The sequence below is a fragment of the Cariama cristata genome, unplaced genomic scaffold (assembly GCF_000690535.1).
Source record: "Cariama cristata isolate BGI_N322 unplaced genomic scaffold, ASM69053v1 scaffold19992, whole genome shotgun sequence".
Taxonomy (NCBI): Eukaryota; Metazoa; Chordata; class Aves; order Cariamiformes; family Cariamidae; genus Cariama; species Cariama cristata.
In genome coordinates this window covers 11,286-33,235 of record NW_009605813.1, presented here as the reverse complement: position 1 = coordinate 33,235, position 21,950 = coordinate 11,286, and the positions used below count along the sequence as shown (strand labels likewise).

General features: G+C 36.9%; 1 protein-coding gene across 1 annotated transcript in view; it reads right to left on the bottom strand.

Moving 5' to 3' along the window:
- Positions 1-21,950, bottom strand: part of IFT81 (intraflagellar transport 81) — a 43,726-nt gene that overhangs the window by 10,497 nt on the left and 11,279 nt on the right. The window contains exons 8-12 of the mRNA XM_009696141.1: positions 16,886-17,049; positions 14,112-14,207; positions 11,993-12,139; positions 3,074-3,223; positions 892-1,020 (exon numbers count right to left, since the gene is read on the bottom strand). Coding sequence (XP_009694443.1) covers positions 892-1,020; positions 3,074-3,223; positions 11,993-12,139; positions 14,112-14,207; positions 16,886-17,049 — 686 coding nt within the window. The remainder of the gene's footprint in view (positions 1-891; positions 1,021-3,073; positions 3,224-11,992; positions 12,140-14,111; positions 14,208-16,885; positions 17,050-21,950) is intronic.

Genomic DNA, 21,950 nt, shown 5'->3' with positions numbered 1-21,950 from the left:
GAAAGAGCCCCTCTTGCAGTGGAGTCATTACCACAAACAAGACAAATTCTGCTCCCATTGCTTCAACTGAGAACATCACAGAGAACTCCAGAAGACAGCCTATGTGACAGACACCTAAAGAGCTTAAGGAATAGGGGAAAATGAAGGCGTTGCAAAGAGGTGGACTGTGAAAAAGGAAGAAATCCTTAAAAAACCAACCAAACAAAAAACCTGCATAGGTTAAATAAACTTTGAAAATGCTAAACCAGAGTCACTTTAAAATATTTACACTGAAAATTCAAACGTGATCCAGCCTTCTATTTGAGACTCATTCTGTTTTAATTATACAACTTTATTTTACAAGTGCCCTAATGATTTCAAAGAATGCTATTTTGTTTTTTGCATTTTTGTAATATTTTCAAATTAGAAATTCAAGTTCTGTCTTGTTTCTGTGGCTATGTGGGAAGTTAAATTAAAACATGACAGCTCTAAGGGCAATTGAAAATTAGGCTATAGAGAAAAAGACAAGATATTTAGCTCTTTAGGCATGTTAAGTATTTTTTTAACAGATACTTAACTCCATTTACAAACATTTTAGAAAAAGATTCTGTTGAAGATTCAAACCATTCATCTTTTTCAAATTGTGTGCAAGAACAAATATGAAATCACTTCTGAAATCACAAAAAAAGTAAAAAACCAAAGATGACAAGACTCGATATCCCTAATGTTTCTGAAGGGAAGGAAAGTAGGATTTATTTGAGGAATTATTTTTTTCATAATTCTAAATTTCTTCTTTGTACATGAAAAGAAAATTAACACCACCACCCCCCCAAATATTAAAAACTTGGTTTTATATGCTGAGGAACCAGACATTCAAATTGAGGAAATACTACAGTTTAAGACAAAAATCACCATTTCAGACATGTTATCTAGTGTCCGGCCTTTCATTTCATCCATTTCACTCTTTACTGCAGATACTCTTTCCAGCTCCTCCTGGGTGTAACTATATCCAGAAATGCCTTTCTTGTCTTCAATAGCTTGCTGCAGACACAAAAAAATAAATGCTGAATGTGAGTCCACTAATCAAGTAACATAGCTAATTCCTTCACAGAGCCAAAATATTGTAAGAAAACAGAAAAGGTAAGTACTGTAATCAATTTATTTTAAAAGTCATTAATAATCTAGCTGCTGGAAAAACTATCTTTTTGTCTAGTGCTGTACAGTAGGATAATAACAACTTCCTGTAAATACACTACTTGGTCATGCAATGCCCAATGAAATGAACAGAAAGTTTCCGCAAAGTAAATTGGGCTTTAGGTCAGGCTCAATGTGTAAAATCCAGATGCTTCATTTGAAGATGTAGCTAATTATTTTTTAAACAACTGTCAAGCAAAACTAAATTAGTATTGTATTCATCATAGTAATACTAACATCATCTTGCCAAATTCTAGCATTACATTACATAAACTTTACATTTAATTATATGTTGATGTAATGACCTTTAGCAATGCTTGCTCATGAAGTAGTTTGTAAGGTGGGTATTTTCTGAAATCTGAAAGCTAAGTGTTGATTTACACATCCACAATTTGTTAAAAAGCAAAACATTCCTTCTTAAAAGTGCCATATATCTATGAACTCCAAGTCCGTTATCCTCAAAAACCTTTTACAACCCTATGTTTAAGAAAAGTTGTCTCTACTAAAAGCTACTGCTACCACGATGGGAGCATTTTGTAGACCTTACTAGCAGTGTGTAGTTTGACAGAATGTCACGCCCAGGGCTAGAAAAAGTGTATTTGATTCAATGGGGAAAAAGCGTGCACTAGGCATCGGGTGGTAAGAACCTGACGAAGTCAAAACTCTGTAGTTTTACAAGGTCATTTAGAAAAGCTCAGACTTGAATGAGAATGTACTGTTGACTTGAATGAGAATGTACTGTTGACTTGAATGAGAATGTACTGTTGACTTCTATGCTGCTTCTTGCATAGAAGCAGAGAAATGCAATATCTATTTCACTCAAAATCTGTTGACCATGTGTAGCCACTTCGCAGAAAATCTTCTAGAGCTTTGTGTCTGCTGTGATTTTCCTGTGAGATGACTAGTGTACCTTAGTTACCCTGCTCTAAATAAACACTTCTAAGTGTTTATTCACCTTCCTTCCAGCTGAGGAGCAATCATGAGAAAAAGGCCTGATCCTACTGCTTAGATGCTTCTTTCTACCCAGGTAGCAGTTCTGGTTTTGTTTTTAGTTAAACAACGAATGCCCTGTTGAAATAGCATCACATCATCCACTGCATCTATGCGAGGATCTTTCCAAAGTCTATCTCATGTATTTTCACACTTTCAATTTTCTTTTAATAAGGCAACTAATTTTATGTTTAAAAATGCAAAATAAGTACATATTAAAAAAAAGAGAGAAGATAAATAAAACTAAAGTATTTTGATAACAAGAATAGTGGTATTGGAAGAAAATACTGCAGCAGTAATATTGCATTTGGGATGCATGTATATTCCCTGAAAGCTTACAGTTATGCATAGCAGAAATCCTTCTCCTGCTGTTCTGGCTCGGAAAAAGCGTTCATCCAGTTTTACATTTTTCACGGCCTGTGAAATGCATTTTCTTCTAAACGTTCTGGGGTTAGAATGTTTCCTTCCTGCCTGCTCTTTTTTTAAATACTATTCCTATATATTTTGCAGCAGTAACTTGAATCTTACTTGCTGTTGATAATTTTCAAAGCCTTTACTATGTATATGGATACCAAAAAGGAATTTAAGAATCCCGCCTTGCTCTAACTGGAGTTAGTGAAGATTTACCATTGACTTTAAAAAGCAGGGTCAAGCCCCTCAGCCTAAAAAGAAATTGCAGAACAGTCATGACTGCCTATAAGAAACAGTTGCTGAACACGAAGTGCAGCAGCTTAGCATAGTTAACAGACAAAAATAAATTTTATACCCTAATGACTCTTTTACTAATGACAGCAGGAGAGCTGAGGATGATAGACATTCAAATCTAACAAAACAACATCCATCTTATTATCTAGCCGTTATCAGGGAAGGAGGGGTGATGGACTGTGGGAGCAGTAAATGCTTGCATTACCAACTGCTGCTGAACAGCCTCGTGGCGCTGCTTTAGAAGTTCTTCTGTCCTCTGGAGGATACCATACTCAGCTGTAATTTCTGCTATTTCCAGTCGCTTCTTTTTATAAAATGTGTTCTTGCTCCGGAGCTTATTAACATAGTGTTTAAACTGGAAAGAGAGAGAATAGAAATAGCATTTAACTTAAAGTGAAAAAGGGCCATATCACCAACTGTTGCTAGATAAAATGTAATTATCCTATTTGGACTGCATATTGAAGATTGAGTGTTTAGAACAGTGGATTGGAATTCAGGATTCCCAGGGTCTATTTATTCTCCACTCTGCATTTGTTCACCAAGTGAGATCAAGAAAACCAGCTCTATTGCTTTCTGTCCAGCTCACTCCTTTGGCATAGTGAGCTCATTCAGTTCTGCTCACCACCATTTGACAGATGGAAAAGTAATTACTCTTTGCAAAATGTTGTGAGAATCATGGATAATAAAAAAGTTAATCTAATAGTAATTTGCACTTGTAACAGAGCACCAGATCAGGAGTGCGCAGCCCCAGAAAGCTCTGCAGACCAAGAAACATGACAAGAAAGTGCAGAAAAACAGGAAGAGAAGGTGGTGTGGGAAAAGACCATCTTTTTTTTTTAAACGCTAGTTCTCAATAGTTAAAATCTGTTGTTCTTTTTCCTTGACTCTTGCAGACCTAAATGATATCGCCCACTAAGTTTTTAAAAACAGGAAAATAAAAGCAGAGTCCTTGCATAGAAACAGAGAAATGCAGTATCTGTTTCACTCAAAATCTAAAGTAACGGAGAATTTATATTTTTATTAAAGACTAAGTAAAATAATACATATCCTTACAGATCAACAGCCTTAGCTAATTTACATCTGAATCTGCGTGTGCTCAATTTGTAACAGATATGAAATACAAGGTGTTGAAACAAACATGTAATATTTTTCTTTGTCTTAATGTTTTCCATCTGTCAAACAGGCTTAGCTCTTATTCTTATATTTTTACGTGAGGGCTATGAGGCAAATGCCAGTCACAGCTCAAAAATGCATTCAGATCCAGAGAAGGAAACCAAATAAAATTTATTAGAGCGAATGATGTAAGAACAGGCTTCAGAATGTTCCTCGACAAGGAGGGGTTCAGTGTGTGCAGAGCGAGCTTAAAACAGGCAGCCCCGAGGAGAAAATAGGAGTCCCACTACCACTGATACATGTTTAAAACTCAAGCATAAAAGAACTTAGATTTTGAAATTTACATTAATTTTTCTTTTTGCAAAATTATGCCTCTCCCTTCTAAAGAATAACTCCAAAAAACCCAGTGTGACCACAGCCGCAGAACCCCCAGAGTAACCGTATGTTCTATAAAAAGTTTCCTGGGCAAAATGCCCAAAATGAAATCAACCCTGTTCATCTGCCATCCTGTGCAATATCTAGGCCAAAGCTGCTTCTCTCTTGCTATGCTCCAGAACTATTTTTAAAGCCAAAAGCTATAAACGTTTTTGGTGAAAGAACAAACCCACAAATTACTCAATGTGCTCTATGCAGATTGGACTGTGTGGCTTTGGAATAGCATTTTACATTGTGCGTACTACCTAGGACAAGGATAGACAAGGTCACCTAAGCCACAGCACGGCACAGCGGAGGCAGTTCTCTTACTGTCGTACTAGCTGTCTTATATTATTGGCACACTTTATATAGTGTTACCAGAATTAACTCTTTTTCATAGCAAATTCAAGTATGTCCTCTTAGTTAGTACAAAAGCCTTTTTTCTTATTTTACTTGTGTAGACAATACCAAGGTTTCTGTGATTTTCAGGAGATTACAAAAGTATAAATACAATCTCTCCAACTGAGGAAAATGTAAGGGAAGCACAGTTGTCTGTCTTGATCAAGTAGTTCCTGAGATACTTCGTTTGACCAGTGGAATATAGTAAAGAATGATGTAAAGGATTAAACTTACTTAGTATGTCACCACATACAGCTATCAAATCTGAACAATTTTCTGTCAGTTTATTCCAGGATGAAAAGCAAATTATTATTCTCTTCACTTCTATAGCTACTTTTAAGGTCTTGAAATTAGCTCGAGTGGGAGGTAGAGTATTTGCATATTCAATATTCAAAGCATAATGTATTTTACAACAGAAGTCAAAGGATCTTGTTGATTAAAGAACTGATTCCACCAATGTTCTATTATTAGTTGATTAAGTTAGGACTATATGATAGAAATTTCATCCAAAATGAACTACAAGTTGCTCACATTGACAAGCAAAACCTATTCATTTTAGGAGATGGACGTCTATCTTTCATAGCATCATAGAATCATTATGGTTGGAAGAGACCTCAAAGATCATCAAGTCCAACCGTGTACCCGATGCCACCATGCCCACTAAACCCACTAAAACATGTCGTGAAGCGCCACATCTAAACGTTTTTTGAACACCTCCAGGGATGGCGACTCCACCACCTCCCTGGGGAGCCCGTTCCAATGCCTAACGACTCTTACAGTGAAGAAGTTCTTTCTAATGTCCAGCCTGATCCCCCCCTGGCACAACTTGAGACCGTTTCCTCTTGTCCTGTCGCTAGTTACCGGGGATAAGAGACCAGCCCCTACCTCGCTACAACCTCCTTTCAGGTCGTTGTAGAGGGCGATTAAGGTCTCCCCTCAATCTCCTCGCATTCTCTGGCTTTTTAAAAGCAAACTGAACCTTTCACATAGCTTTTATTGCAGCAAACAAGGTAAAACAAGATATAAACAATGGTAGCAAAATGATAATATCTGTAGAAAATCAATCAACAGTCTGGCAGAATTTTCAAAACACTTCATCTACTCCAAAAGCAGCAGAGATTAGCCCCTCAAAATCTCACTAACTGAAGGCTTCTTTAGATCCAGGGCCAAATTCAGAGCTGGAGTCATTAGATTTGACTCCACTTAAATCAGCAGCTTGTAGGGATCTTAGGTTTCTTCAGCCTAAAAGCTGAGAACCATTCCGTAGGTTTCCAAAAATTAAAAATAAGCTTCTTATAAAATACCAGTGCTTTCATTTGTGTAAGCATTACTTCTGAAGCTTTATACATCTCATGCTCCCATCCATATGTAGATGAAAAAAAATCAAGCCTTTAAAATGCTATAAAACATTGTATTTTACTGCAGTAAAAGGTCATTTGAATAGTTCACAAAAGAATAACATTGTCTAGCCATATCACTTTAAAGTTAACTAACCAAAAGGAATCCATTTTTGAGCAGTGGCATTTTCCCATAGACCAGGTCAACTGCTCCCTGCGTAGAAACTCAGCAGGCTCAACCTACAGAATTCCCATGGATCTGTCAGTGCCCGCAGTGATGTACCATTCAAGGCTATGTCCACTAGTAAGCTTGTCTTTCTCAAACAACTTAACACAAATAGTTATTTAAGCTTCAAAGATTAAATGACTGGACAAGAACCAAATGCTGGCACTGAGTTAGCAGTTAAAGTAAACAACGCTGGAGACCCATGTTTGCTAGCCGAGTCAGAGCCCCCTGAGACATAAAAGCTATCCAAATGAAAGCAAAGAAAGATTAGGCTTTTTCACTTGGCTATTTTTATGAGTGACTGTAACATAACAAGCGTGGAATCTAGATTATGAAACAGAGTGAATGAAAACTGGACTTTGATCTCTCATATAATGTCCTGCAGCACGCAGGTATCCAGCATCCCTGGGCAGATTTCCTGCATTATGTTCCATTTTTATTGAAAGAATCCAGCAATGGTAGTACTTTATGCTTCTCCACTTATTACAATCTGAAAGAGACTGCTATCACCAGATTAAGTTTTACCACACTTTTGTGAAGTAATTAAGTATTATGACAATTCTAAATGCAACAAAATCGAATCACGGCTATTAAAATGGCTTTTCCAGGACCATACAGGGTCTGGCAGGTTACCCCTCTCCAGGAAAGAACGCAAGCACATTGACCGTATGCTTCAGTGCACTGCTGAACTGGGATCAAAGCCCAGCTCCTCTCATGCTTAGTCCTACGCTTCCACTATAAGCCCATCATTCCATCTCCTTAAAACTAACATTTGCCCCATGTGAAGTTTTCACAAGGTTCTTATTCCAAGATTATAATTAAAGGTGAAAATGGATAAGCTTGTTTTCAGAAAAGAACAAATCCCAGATTAATCCCTCACTTTCGAGTCAAATCTTTAAAAATAGTATTTTCTGGATTACTGTATCACTTTGAATGTGTTATAGTAATCAAAATATTCTTCATACAAAACTACTACAGAAAATAAAGTATTAATTGTAAAAAAAATAAAGATTTCTTTCTGAAATGCATAATCGAAAGAAGGTTCCAAATAAAAAGTTTTGTTAATAAAATTATTTCCATAAGCACAATAATTGCAGAAAATCTTAGCTGACTGTCTCTATTTTTATTAAGAATTGAGGAACAGATGTTTTAATTTTCTAACTAGACCAATTAACGGGATACAGACTATCCAAAGTATTAAAATTCAGTTAGGAAAAGTTCCTGATCATAACAGATTTTCAGTATTTTTTTCCTAAGAGGCTCTAAATTTAAGCTAGTACAGCCACTGTCAGATACGGTTAATAAATCATATATAGAAGGACAAACTTTTAAAAGATGCGAGCAGTATTGCCTCAATCTATTAAAATGAAAGTACCCCACAGCCTGCTCATTGGACAGATCAATCAGGAAAATTCTTCCTTCGCATTAAGTAGGATATCTCTTCTAGGAGTGCTTGCTTCTGGTCAGGAAAGAAGTATTAAAGTAGCCATTACTAATAATTTAGATCAATCGGAATATTTATAATGAAAAACCATTTTCAGTTATCACTGAAAATGCACGGATCAATAAAATTCATGATTTATTCATGCCAGTGGGTGCTGAAAGAGCATTCCGTTCAGTTCAGCTTTGTCTGAATCACTGCATACATTTGGCTTAAACGATGGTTAACTTCTTACAGCAAAAGGCTGCCGGCTTCTGTACGAATCCAAGAGATTTGCCACTTTTGTTCTCACAACCTGACTCCCAGCTGCTCTCCCATTTTCACGTCTAAGGAGCCTTTGCCAGACTGGAATATAACTGTACCTAGAACCTGAGTGAAAAGAGAAAGATTCAGCAAACTGATAGGATAATATACCCGGGGTCCTGGCTTAAACCATTTCATGTTTGAGTTGTGAGCTCCTTTATAGTTACTCTCTTAAAAGTCCATCCACCTCGTTTGGAGCTCAATAACTGTTTCTGGTGGATTCAGACAGACTCGACAGTTTTGGAGGAACAGTGACAAGATCTATGGCCCAAGACTGACTGTTTCCTCTGTTTGCAAATTGAAACATTTTCTCTGTTGTTTTACCAGGGGGCAGGTAGGCACGGATGAGCTTTTGTATGAAAAAAATTAAACTCCTTAAATGAATATGCAAACCTCACGTATCTTTTAACAAACTAACAGGACTTTCTATGCCATATTCTCAAAACCATATTCATTTCAACTACTGTAGCTAAGCTCAGCCATGATACTATTCTATTCTGATACCTTGGGAAAGTCTAGGTTCTTGGGGCCCTATGTTGAACTCTGAAAAGTACAATGCGTTGTGTAAAGAGCTAAAAATATCTCAGCTTTACCTAGGATCACTTGTAATTGAACCATCTAGCCTTCTAAGTGTCAACATTTGATTCCCTAATTTTCAGGATCTGACAGCTGCAGCTAGGAGCTTGCCAACTTTGCCCCATGCTCATTGTACTTTGAAGTACTCAAAAAGATTTCATAATCCCTGAAGCAGACAATTTCTTCCTACATTTTTGTATTTGATGTAAATGAATCGGTTATTCCCTGCTGTTTCTTCTAAGTTCTATCTAGTTGTACAATGTCTTGAAGCAAGTGGAATGCTGTAACGTTCCTTTTTGTGACTATAGAAGAAAGCAAAACACTAGCACCTAAAAACATAAGCCAGGATTGACCTTTTGGTGAATGGATTGCTAAGAAGACCTCAGCTGGAGATCCAAATACTGGTATGGGAGCACAGGCTAGGAAGTTCTGGTTCTTTGATTGCCAAGTCTTGAGAGTGCCATGATGTAAGAGGATACAGCAAAACAAGACAAAGAGAAGATGAGAAACAGTGGGTATAGGAGAAAAAGAATTCTTTGATTTAACTGTAGCATTTCGACAGGTAAACATGGCAGGATTCAAAGCCCATTTTAAACTTAAGACAGCAAAGCTATTTGTTAAAACCCCCTCTTTCTTCCTTTTTGAAAATGGAGGAACTAAATGTACAATGTGTGAATGTACAGCCTCTTCTGTGCCCATTGAGCAAACGTATTGCGACAGTGACTCACCACTACATTAATCAAGATTTCCTTCAGTATTGCCTCAAGGCTGGAGTAACAGAGCACTGAACCAGAAAATACAAATTTAAAAGCATAATGTATCAGAAACAAATCTACAGCAAAAGGTTGTCCGGCAAATGATGAACCCAGACTTTTACTGATGAGAGAGAACCTGTTCACTTCACTTTTGCTTCAACACCTCTTCCCTGCCAACTTATTTGTCTCATCTATCAGTCCTGCCCTCTCACAACCTAGAGTCTGAAGCAGGGCTGTTTCTGTAATACACATTTGCAATGTACTTCAAGGAGATACAAGAACTATAGTACCAAGGTCCTATGCAGCACTTTTGGCAGCAGACATTTACAAAAGTATTAAATATCGCTATCTCCATTTTCCAGATGAGGAAACGGTGACCTTTGAAAAAGAAGCAGTCAAAATCATCAAGAATTCAAATCCTTTCCTAGGAAACACTCTTTTTGCTGCTTTGTCCTGGTGCCCGTGAGTACCACTACAGTATACCTAATGAAGTAATAAACAAGAACAGGACACGGACTGTATAATACTGGCTTCCTTGGGCCAATGTGCAGAAAGTATTTTACAAAACAGGAAATGCTTCTTATGGAAAGACAGACACTTCTTATTTTAAGCTAATGGTTTTGTCCAAGGTGCTCAATCACTTGTTCTTCACTCCTCAAAATGAAGACTTGAAAAGATTTCAAGTCATATGCAGAACATATTTAAACAAAAGGAATGCAAGTTATGTTCAAAAGAGGTCTTGTCTTTTTTCTGTCTTGGGTCTCTTCCTTGTGCCAGACAAATAACTTGAATTTGTCATTATTAAGCCTGTTAGGAGGTTCCTCCTTACAAGGTTTCCCTCCTACCCTGTTCTCCTTGAATTTCTATGGATAAGAGTACGTTGTCCCCCTCAAGAACAGACACAACATGAATTATTTCTTACCTTACAGTGCATTTGCAGAGAATGTAAAACATATGTTGCTGTCTCGGTAATGCATTCTTGTTGATTAATTAAACACTTCTTTCCCATCACATGTCATGAAACACAGATTGTCTGCTTTCTGTTTTTATTTTTACTTTAGAAGTTGTCAAAGACTCTAGCAACATGCCTACTGGGGCTGAAAACCTTGTAGTGGAGAGAAATCTAATGCAGTGGTGGTCTTATTATTGCTACCTATGGAACACCTATGGAATGCGTATACTATGTCATGGTAAGAGAAATCAACACCATAATTTTTCAAAGTCTCTGTGCCATTACTTCTACCTGTAGTTTTCATCTTGATTTACAGAAGAGGAGAAAGGCAAGAAGGCACAAGTGAAATATGCATGGATTCCATATTACACAGGAAGCCTTTATACATGAGTGTACACATACACGTAAGTTTCCATACTTGCTTTACTCTTTAAGATTCCTTTAAAAGAAAACTGATTTTTGTGGAGCAGGCATGTCCTATGGGATCAGGAAGGGAGTTCCTTCTACAAAGGGCGTTCCCTGTATTAAGTAATATGTAAAAAAAAAAGCACAGAAACAAAGAAAAATCAAGCTAAGAGTGTTACTCTTGATAAATGATGGCAGTGCAAATGAAGACAATGTACCTTTTCATTCCCTCACATATTAAGTCAGAGAATGATGCAGCTAAAATACTCTTTGCTTTAGTGATTCTGCCTCTAAGTACACTTAGTAGGCTTTTTGCAAACTGAGAAAAATTATTGTCTTAAGAAAAGTCCATTAATCTTGCTGACAAACCACTACCCAGCTGCAGCAGCCTTATTCTTTGCAAACTTTTGAAGAAAAAAAAGCTGCTTTGACCAGTACAGCTTCAAATACAACTTTGCCTGAGCTACGCTGACTGTGCTAGTCAAAGTCTGTATTGCAGCTAAACTTCAGGAGGGTCTGGGCAAATTTTATTTAAGGAAAAACTTTCATGGGTAATAAATACAACAGGACTAACTGCATTTCTGATAATTGCTGGTATTATGCTTTATGATCATATATCATATACAGAATGGATAGTAATGCAGATTTCTATTATACATCAAATAATAAAATTAATCTACATGACTTTTCACTTGAACTCCTAATCCCTTCCTTAGTCTTGTTGACTTTGATAGTTATTTACCACCACACCATTGTGATGCTATTGACATTATTTTGATTCAGAGTCTGGAATGTTACAACAGCCCAACATTAAGTCCTCAGATCCCTTGCAATCTATTAGGTACAACATGAATAACTGAAATTAATAATTTCAAAATAGCTACAAATCAAGCACTGTTGCAGTATAAGTGTTGGAAAGCATTTGAAAGCACCGGACAGCATTGTACCATCTGCACATTAAAAAAAAAAGTCTTCAAATATGTTAATTCTGGAATTTGATGACAAAAAAATGTGCATAAAAAACCAGACGCCAATCTGTTGCAATCCTGAGGCCACATAGTTTGACAACATACTATAAAAATGGATAAGATACTGTAGAAGCAGTTATTGCAATGTAAAGTTAAAAGGAAATTGCGAGTTAACAAAAATTGATCCACCTCTTAAAAATTTCCTCTTCCTTATATCCACTGCCATATTGCATACCTCATCCCCTTTCAGAACTTCAGAGCCTTCTAACTCATGGGCCTGACTGGTCTTCTGTTGCAGCTGCCTTTCAGCGCTGGACATCTCTTCCTTAGCAGCCTGGAGTTCTTCTGCCTTGGCTTCCTTTTTCCTGGAAATTATAGATGCCTGCACGATCATTAAAAACGCATATGGACAAGTAAAGTAAAAATTGCCTTGCTTAATCATTAGTGAAATGTAATTCATTAAATTTCAAGCATTGCACCACTGAAACCACATTTTAACTGTCAGAAATGGATTTTCATTAAGAAATATGAGCAAAGAAAAAAGCATCGATTGCCCATTATATACAGTGGGTTAAACCACAACCTCATTGAAGTTGATTGCAGACTCCCAACTTTCTTCAGTACGCTTTCAAGCATACCCTTTTTTCCCAGATTCATGCTGACGTATTTTACATTTTAGATTTACATTTCTTCACCTCATTTTTTCATTTTCATTGAAGAAAAGGTAGGCATTTTAGCTGCTTCTACTTAGTCCCTTTTTGTGCATATGTAAGGTACATCAACATGGCTTAACTGGAAAGTTATCCAAGATTTCACAAGTGTCATAATACAGATTTTTTATAACTCCAACCTACTCCAACCTACAGAAATATGTTATACTAACAGCAGAACCAAGCCACTAAATCTTGGCAAATAGCTAGAAGATGACGAATAAAGCAATACAGTACAGAAATAGCGTAGATTACAGATTTTTTGAGTCTAGAAGATAAAGCATTTAAAAAATAATATTTTCTACAAGACAGAATATTTAATAGTACCTAACATTTGACCAGCAGCTAACAGATTTGGGAACATAAGTATGCATTAGCTCAGGAAAAAAAAAGGGCATTTTTATCTTGCCAAAGTATACTATTTCAATATATTTTAAAACAACACAACACATTAATTTAGATGCATGCGCATGAATTTGGAGGCACGGTTGGTTTCTTCATATGAAAGGGAAAACTTATGAAAAAATGAAGCAAAATACACACTGGCTTTCTCACACTAGGTTAAAAGGACCAGCTTTATTTCTAAAAATAGATCTAACAGAATTCTGCTGGGGTAGTGTCTCAGCTCTTTGCTTCGTGAAATATCTGCAGTGACAAATTGCGGTACAATACACACAATTATTTTGTGAAGCAAAAGCCAGTCCCTAGCAGAACAAAGCAAAGACCACCATATGCTTTCAACTCACAGCAGCAACCTGAACTCTGGGAGTGGTTCCTCCATTGAACACAATTACATCACAAGCCGGTCAATCTTTGGTATCAGCACATTATGTAGCGGGCCTTTCTTTTGGGAAGAAGAGCACCTCTTACAAAACAAAATGGTGCGTTTCATATTGCATATGTGATTGAACTGCAGTATACATTTCATCACAATTTTTTTCCTCCCACTGATAGATTTTACTTAAGCCCTTTTATTTTTTAAACCATCACCATAAGCATCATCATGAAAATCTTCAATAAAATTAGCAGCGGTACAGGTTGCCTGGAAAAGAAAGCACTTACATTTCTGCATAAGCTCTGAAAATCTCAGAGTTCATAAATCCTTTTTATAACTTGTGAATATACTAAGACTAGACCAGACAGTCTATTTTATAGAAAGACTATTTTATAGCTTCAGGATGAAAAATCAAAGAATACCTTCTTAATAGATGTAGTGGGGAAAAATAGGATGTGGTCAAACACAAGCAAGGGATATAACTGAAAGCAAGCCTTGCATCCAGGTCTGACTGTAGCAGTCAGCCCACATGCTGCCTTTTAAGAATCTGTCCACAGCTGGAGCTTTACCAAAACAGCTCCTCCAAAATGATCCTCCCAGAATTATTGTGATGCAGCTGAAGGGCAACACCTAATAGCCTAAGGACAGCAGTCAATACAAACTCACCAACACGACTGAAAGCAATTGTTTGACTCAGCCCTAATCATACATAGGTTCAATAGCTATTTATTTTCTTTTTGTCCTCCATTATTATGTATTTCTACTGATTTATGCTAAATAAATTAAAGAAAAAAAATCAGTATGTAAAACAATCAGTGACTGAAATTGCTCTACTGCTTCTGCTTAAAAAATGCTTTGTTCCTTCTTACCTGTTGACGATACACAGAAAATTTACTATCAATTGGCTCATACTTCATCATTCTTTTCTCAATAAGCTGATTCATTTGTGCATTTACTTCATTTATCTGCAAGACAGAATAGAAAACTAAGGAAACTAAGGAAATGGAGTTTACTTCTTTGTCTTCTCCAAGAATTAAATGCTTTGCAAACCAGATTTACAATCCAGCTAGTTCCACTTTTAAAACAGAGAAACAAACCCAAAAACCTCAATGAGTCACTAAGTATTGGCCAGGAAGAGGCTAAGTTATTGGATTTCCAGTTCTGTGCCTTTATGATAAGGCAGAAGCATGACGTTGGCCCTGAAAATGAAGTAAACTGGTGTATGTGGACAGAAAATGCATGGGAATTGGTACAGACAGAAAAAAGACTGATATTGTTACGTACTACATGAAAAATGTAATTTTATCAATATTAACTAAAATTCCTTTTCACTCTACCATTTATCAGAAGTTTAAAGGGGAGCAAATAAAGACTAAGTGATATCAAATTTCTTCAATACTTTGAAGAGTCTCAGATCATCATATTCCAGCTCTGTGGCATCTTCTTTCTACTGCTGCAAAATGCACTTGTTTGCCCATAGTCTCAAACTGTGATCTTCATTCTGCCTGAAGCTTCAGAGCCTACTGCACCTGGAAACTCACAGCTACACCACTGTACTGATTGCAGCTTTTCCAGTCCTGACTTAATGCTACCCTGGGACTCTCATCAGCCATGGAAACTATAGCCCTAGTAACCTTCCTTTAATTCTCTGCTAACTAGATGAGTGCTGATAAGCAAGCAGTGTAAATATGTGCTGAAATCCAATGAAGTCAAAACATAATGCAGGTACAGTGCTAGGCATTACCCTACCATTTCTGTTAGGAATATCCGTGTACTTTGAAAGCTAAGTATTTCAAATAAAGTGCTCAATAGGACTAAAAATACTCCAACACCTGAAAAAAAATTATCTCCTTTAAATTCTATTCCTTTACAAAAGCTATTAGTGGTAGAGCAGGCTTGAATTTGAAGATGGCATAAGAATTCCCTTCTGTGAATAAATTCCTGGTTTATATATTATAAAATGCATGATAATAGCATGCTTAGTGCAAGTCAGCTCCTTTTTAAGGCATTGAGTTAACAGAAGGCTGACTGAAAAAAAAAAAAAACAAACGCTAAGGCCATGCTGTGATAACAACCAAGTATATGACATGTTTTTATTATCTATTAAGAAGAACGTACTTCCAAAATATAACAAATTAAAAGGTGACCTCATGGAGAAAGAAAGAAAAAAAAAAACAAACTTGAAGCTTTTTTAAACATTGCCAAAAACCCAACACTATTCTTGGAAAAGAAAGGTACAAAACAGAGCTTCAAGTATGCCTGAAAGAAGTAACTGCAACTACAAATACCGTTTTGATTAGAAGAAATAAACGAGGAAAGTAGAGGCCGAATCACAGAGCTAGTTTATTATTTCAGACCTACTCTACCATTTAATAATGATGTCATCCTTAAAAGTATAACAATCAGACTCCAAACTGGCATTGGGCTGTCACTGATTTTACTTTTGTAAAAAGTAGTCTTAACCTTAAGAATGCATTCTTGATGACACTTGACTGCTGAGTCTCATCTGATCCAAAAAAACCTGTGGGCACTTCTTTATTACATTACTTTGGCACGTTCTGTGTGTGAATGCACAGGTCACTACGATGTTGATGGAGTTGCTGAACCTCTCTCTGCTTCAAGACAGAGGAATGGTGGATGGCAGTCCTCACGCCCATGGGTAAATCATTCTCTGACCTATTACAAATACTCTGTTTCCTCATTATCTATATTTCACAGCAAAGCCTGAATTGGAGATCCTAGGAATATTAAAAACCAACCAGGAGAAGACATTTAGACTGAAGAGTGTACCTAGTAGTATGTAGGACTAGTCCTCCTACCCTAGCTAACATTGTTGTAAATCTTCAGCATCATCAATAGGAACACTAATAATTAGCAGTCCTCTAAATTCTTCTAGAACATAATATTATGTATTTAACCTTTCATTTAGGATTATGCAAATATGAAAACATCATTGAGTGAAATACATAAATGTACTTCCATGGCAACAAATCCCATTTTGGATATATACTACAAATAAGGATTTTTGCTCATTCTAATACCATTTGCTTTTAATTTCTGAAAAATTCTAGAAAGGTAGATCAAGTATTTGATCCCCAAATTTCCTTTGGCCTTACCAACTAAAACAAACGATGCAGACCTGTTCCAAACACTAAGGAGTTCTGAGCCACTGCACATTGATTAAGACATGATATTGTGAAGATATATCCCTCAAAGAATGTTGTTTGCCACTCCATAAACACTCTCTACATGTTGGTATAAACTCCCTTGAGGTCAGTGAAAGTTTAAAACAAGTGTAATCTGAAGAGAAGAAAAATCAAACATTTAGTGCTAAATTAACATCTCTGCTCAGACCATAGCAAATTGCTAACACAATTTTCTAAATAGCATTTAAGGATGCACTTGGTTTTGGTTTGGTTTTTTGTTTGTTTGTTTTGTGGTGTTTTTTTTTTTAAAAAAAACACACCTGAGAGTTTGCACTTAGTGATTAACACATCTTCTTTTGCTTTACAATTGAAGGGATGTTCCTTTGGGAATTAAACATTTTCTCAAGGATATAAAGTAAAGATGAGAAAACTAAAGTGTACAAGAAGCTTAGACTATGCTACGGAACAAAAATTAAGTGTGACCTTGGTCAGCTTACCTTGATTTCGAGTACATTGAGATCAGATTGACTCATAGCTGGCTCTGCAACCACCTTTTGCAAGAAATATGCTGAATTTTTCTTACTTTCAAGCTCTCTAGGTAGTTTTTCAGTAACCAGGTATGAATTGAAATTCATCTCCTCTTCTAGTTTCTTCATTAAACCTTAAAACCAAATTAAATCAGTGTGTGTCTATTAAAGTAATGTAGCAGATAATTAACTTTGATTTCACCAACACATTACAGCATTTAGCAGCAGATTACAGTAACAGCAGCGTAACATTTGAGTCTTCTTTTCAACACTCAGAGAAACAAGTAGTTACTTGATGTAGATTTTTAATCTGAATGTTAAGCAATATAACAGGTATTATTATCCATCTGTATCTCTAACATATAACTGTTAACTCCTTGACAGGTTCGTTTCATCAATAAACAAGTAAAACCCTTCCTACATGAAACTCTAGCTGAATCAGATGCAAATTCAACATACAGCATTGATACAGAAAGCCATTAATCTTATATGTGTCTTAGAATCCAATATCTGGATGAGGGTATGTTCCTTTTTTTGTGTTGTGAACTAAATTATTCTGAAATTTTAAAAGTTAAGAGCTAGACTTTGGTTGCTTATCTGCATGCAAGCTGCGGGGCAGCAAAGCATGTCACAGCTATGCTGACTTGCTCAAAGTTTTTTCAAAGCTTTTATCCCTTGGAACTTCTCTGGCTGGAGCAGTGGGGAAAGCATCCTGAAGCTGGTCCTACTCACAGATTGCATAGGTCATTGTTTCATGTGAATCTACAGACAGAAATTATCTCAGGGTGAATCCTTTATCTGTACAAAGATCTTAATTTGGCCCAGCTCACGTATAGATTTGTTATATCCTTGGAAATTCTCCTTTAAAATAAAACTTTATTCCCATCTGGCATCTAAAAAGGCCTTAAAATGAGCAGAATTTAATGTATGCCTACTTTAAGGGTCTTTTACATTGCTGGAACACTTACAAATTGCTTCCCTGTAAACAGCATGCTATTTTTTCTTGTAAGATCAAGCATTTAATCCCAGGACAGTATATAGACTGCGAATGCTGAAAATAATAATAAAATAGAAAAAACAAGATGGAATTCCTGAGTAATGTCAAAAATTCTGTGGAGAAAAGCAACCCCATTTATAAGTTACTCTACACCAGCTCGATCCACACTGCGTATTACCATAGTTATGATGACTTGGCTCTTGCTAGGTAGAGTAATTCAGCCTCCTTAACAGATAATTTATAAACACAGATACATACAGATGAGAACAAGACACAGCTAGAAAAATGCGACAGAATAAAATAAAGCATCTATTGAAACTACATTACAGAGTCTTCTGCTGACAACAGGCAGTTTAGTGCAGTTACTCCTCCGAGACACCTGTGCCAAGGACTACAGTAAGATTTGGAAGTTATATGGCAGATGAGAGTGGGAATAGGTATTTCAGAATACTGTAGATGACTAAAAGGTAAGTATCCTAGCAACTTTTTAAAGTTGTCTGCTAGAGTTGGGGGTTTTTTTGGGGGGAGGTTCTTCATATTTGGGACAATATAGAATTGCCATGAAATGCCAAGAAAAACAAGAAATTCACAATCTGTCTCTGTTTTCTGTACAAGCAGAGAAAAACTTGAGTACAGAGATACAACAGTACAGCTGATGTTGCTGAAACAGAGATGGGAAAGGATGTAGCTGAAAGCAGAGGTTTTGGTTCTCAGGCTAAAAAGCCTGCCAACCACGTCACTAACTGACAAAAAGAGAAGGTCAGAACAAAGTGAAATACAAGCTTAGGAAAAGGGGACCCTGTTATTCTGCCACTATTTACCTCTAGAAACACCATTTTGACAGATCCTCCTCACTCCCTGCTCCCAGCTCAGCCTGAAAGGAAAGCTACTCAGTTTAGCTGCCAGAGAGGAAATAAGCCATTAGTTCTTGAGAAAGCCTCAAGAACTAGAAGAAAGAAAACAGACCCTAGGGAAAGCAGTGTTGCTAAAAACGTCAACACAAACTAAAAATGAGCAGGAATTCCTCTATTCCAGCGGTTTAGTTTGTTGATTGCTACATTTATGAAAGGCAACACTTACCACACGATCTTTTCCCCCCTTGTGGAAAGGTCATTTATCTTGTGCAAAACAAACAGCATCAATACTGGTTTCAGAGCGGGTAAGCGGAGTTACGCTATGTATGCAATAGCCATTATGTACTTGGCACTACAGCTGTACCCTGAGAAACACACTTGGACCTACTGAGAGAGATTTCCTACTTCTTTCTTCCAGAAGAACTCGATTCCAGTCTTCCTCAGCCCACGACAGAGCTGGGCAGGAGGGACCACATTTTAATGTCTCACTAGAAATCTACCACCTCTGCAAATGCAGCAAAGCTTCCCACGTACACTGTGAGCTGAATTATCACCTCAGAACTCACTAGGAACACAACTCCCAATTTGATATTTATAACCAAGATCTTTGGTGTGAAGATCAAAGTGATATCAATTAAATTATTCTGATATTAAATATTAATATTTTAATTTAATCAAACTAATTTCTTCTTAGTAGCAAAAAAGAATCTGCACATATAGCCTATACTTTATTTCTTGTACTACTCCAGTTTTCTTATAAAAATGGTCATGCCTAAATAATTTATTGTAGATGCGACACAAAACTCAGGAAATAACCACGCCTAAACAATTGCTTTCATAAGAGCGGGGACCTATTGACTTCACAGGGTATAACCTTGATCATTATCTAGATTTATTTCTCAGATAACCTCAGAAGTAATACCAACTTCTTTTGAACACTGGCTGGTTCTGCATCATGCTTACTCTTGACAGTGCAACAAGCAATGAAGCGAGTTAAAACTTGACATCTTGATGGGGAAAGACATGATGATGTCAACATCCCTCATGACTAATGTAGTTTCTTTCCTAAATATTTTGGATATATTTTTCCTCCTATACGATTCAACACAGGGAGAAGTAACTACCTAAGAGCTATTTTTGCAGCTTAACAGAATCTTAAAAAACAAAACATAGGGCAGCTCTTGGTTTTGGTTTTTTTTTTTTTTCAGTGAAAAACATTCTTTTTTCAAATTCCCAGGCTAGAGGAAAGAAAAGCAAGCATACTTCAAATCTTTCCATTACACATATAAATTCTGTTCTTAATGTTTTAACATTGACTTACGGTTACAAAATCTACATACGTAAGCTGCTCAGAAAGTCTGGCTTTGTGCCCTAAGGTTATTTTAACAAGGTTCTGCCAACCACGTACTTACATGTGGAGAGCTATTAAGAGCAACTCCTCATGTTTTCCATTCAAATTTTCTTCTTATTCTTATTACAAAGAGAGAGATGGAAGAAAGAGTTTCTACATGACTGAGCAAGCACGAAGAAAAGAGGCAAGTTTCTCTGCATAATTCTGCTAATGGATCTAAAACTTGATTCACCCTGCACTCAGATTCCTACTTCTTTTCCCTCTACAGGCTATCAATTTTGCATCGTATACCAAAACCATTTGCAACAATAATTTATTTTTTAAAAAAGGGGGGAGGGGGAAGAAAAAAAGAAAAAAGAAAAGAGGCGCACTCGTTTTACAGACCATCTGCCAACACTTCGTTTAATATCATGTAGGAAGGCCATGACAAAGGCACGTCTAGAACAGACGTCCACGTGGCACTGACTTACACCAAAGCCTTCACTTCCCTTTACGCAATCACCCTCAGTCAGAGTGTACCGGAATTATTCCCTCCACAGCTTCCAATCATATCATTTCCAATTTCCCTGTATTAAACAGAGGCCTGGGACATGCAAACACTGACAGATTATGATCAAATCGTCCCTTCAATATCTCCTTGAAAAACTAAAAAGCTTCCTGAATCTGCCATTGTAAGTTATGCTTTCCATGTTTATAATTATCACTGATGCTCTCTGAAATCTCTCTGACCTTTCAACAGGCTCCAGGGAGACCTTAGAGCAGCCTTCCCGTACCTAAAGGAGCCTACAAGAAAGCTGGGGAGGGACTTTTTACAAGAGCATGGAGTGATGGGACAAGGGGCAATGGCTTTAAACTGGAAGAGGGAAGGTTTAGATGAGATATTAGGAAGAAATTCTCCATGGTGAGGGTGGTGAGGCAGTGGCAGAGGTTGCCCAGAGAAGCTGTGGATGCCCCATCCCTGGAAGTGTTCAAGGCCTGGTTGGATGGGGCTTTGAGCAACCTGGTCTGGTGGGAGGTGTCCATGCCCATGGCAGGGGGGCTGGAACTAGGTGATCTTTAAGGTCCCTTCCAACCCAAACCATTCCATGATTCTATGATTTTTCTTGAATTCTGGTCAATGGACCCAGTGTGGCAGTGATGGGCTCTGGTTTTTTTTGAGTCCCACATGCTGTAACTATACTGCATATACATTATTCCTAGAGAAACACCATGGCATTTGGCTGTTCCTTAAAATATATACCATTGGCATGGGTTTGGCTTCCTAAGAGATTAGGGTCACTTCAAATCAACAGTCTCCTCAGTATTTGGTCGTTTCCCCAATTTTTATTTTACTTGGCAATTTCACCAGTGATCATGCTATTTTTTTTTCAGGTATCTGATGTAAATACTAAACAAAAAAGAGCCAAACACTGATTTTTGCATGTCCCGATTAGAAACACATCCACTTGGTGACGATTCCCCAACTAATTTTCTTTCTAAAACTTTGAATAAATTCCTTTTAATCCTTTTAACAGAGGTCACGTTGAATTTTTGCTGCCTTGTTTATTCTTCAAAATGGGGTGCAAGTTAAGCGTCAATGATCTTAAAGTCAACCACAGCAATACTATTTATCTTATCAACCAGACTTGTATTCTCATCAAAGATATCAAGTTAGCTTAAAAGTGCTTTACCCCTGGCCTTGCATCAATTGACAATGACTTTATAGTAAATAAAATAATTTAAAGATGGAAATAAAGTTCCACCTAAGCCATTCTCCTTTACCAAATACATCTTTAACTTTAGTTGTAATGTGGTCTGCAGTACTGGTGGAGGTCATTTAAACTTGGAATTTTA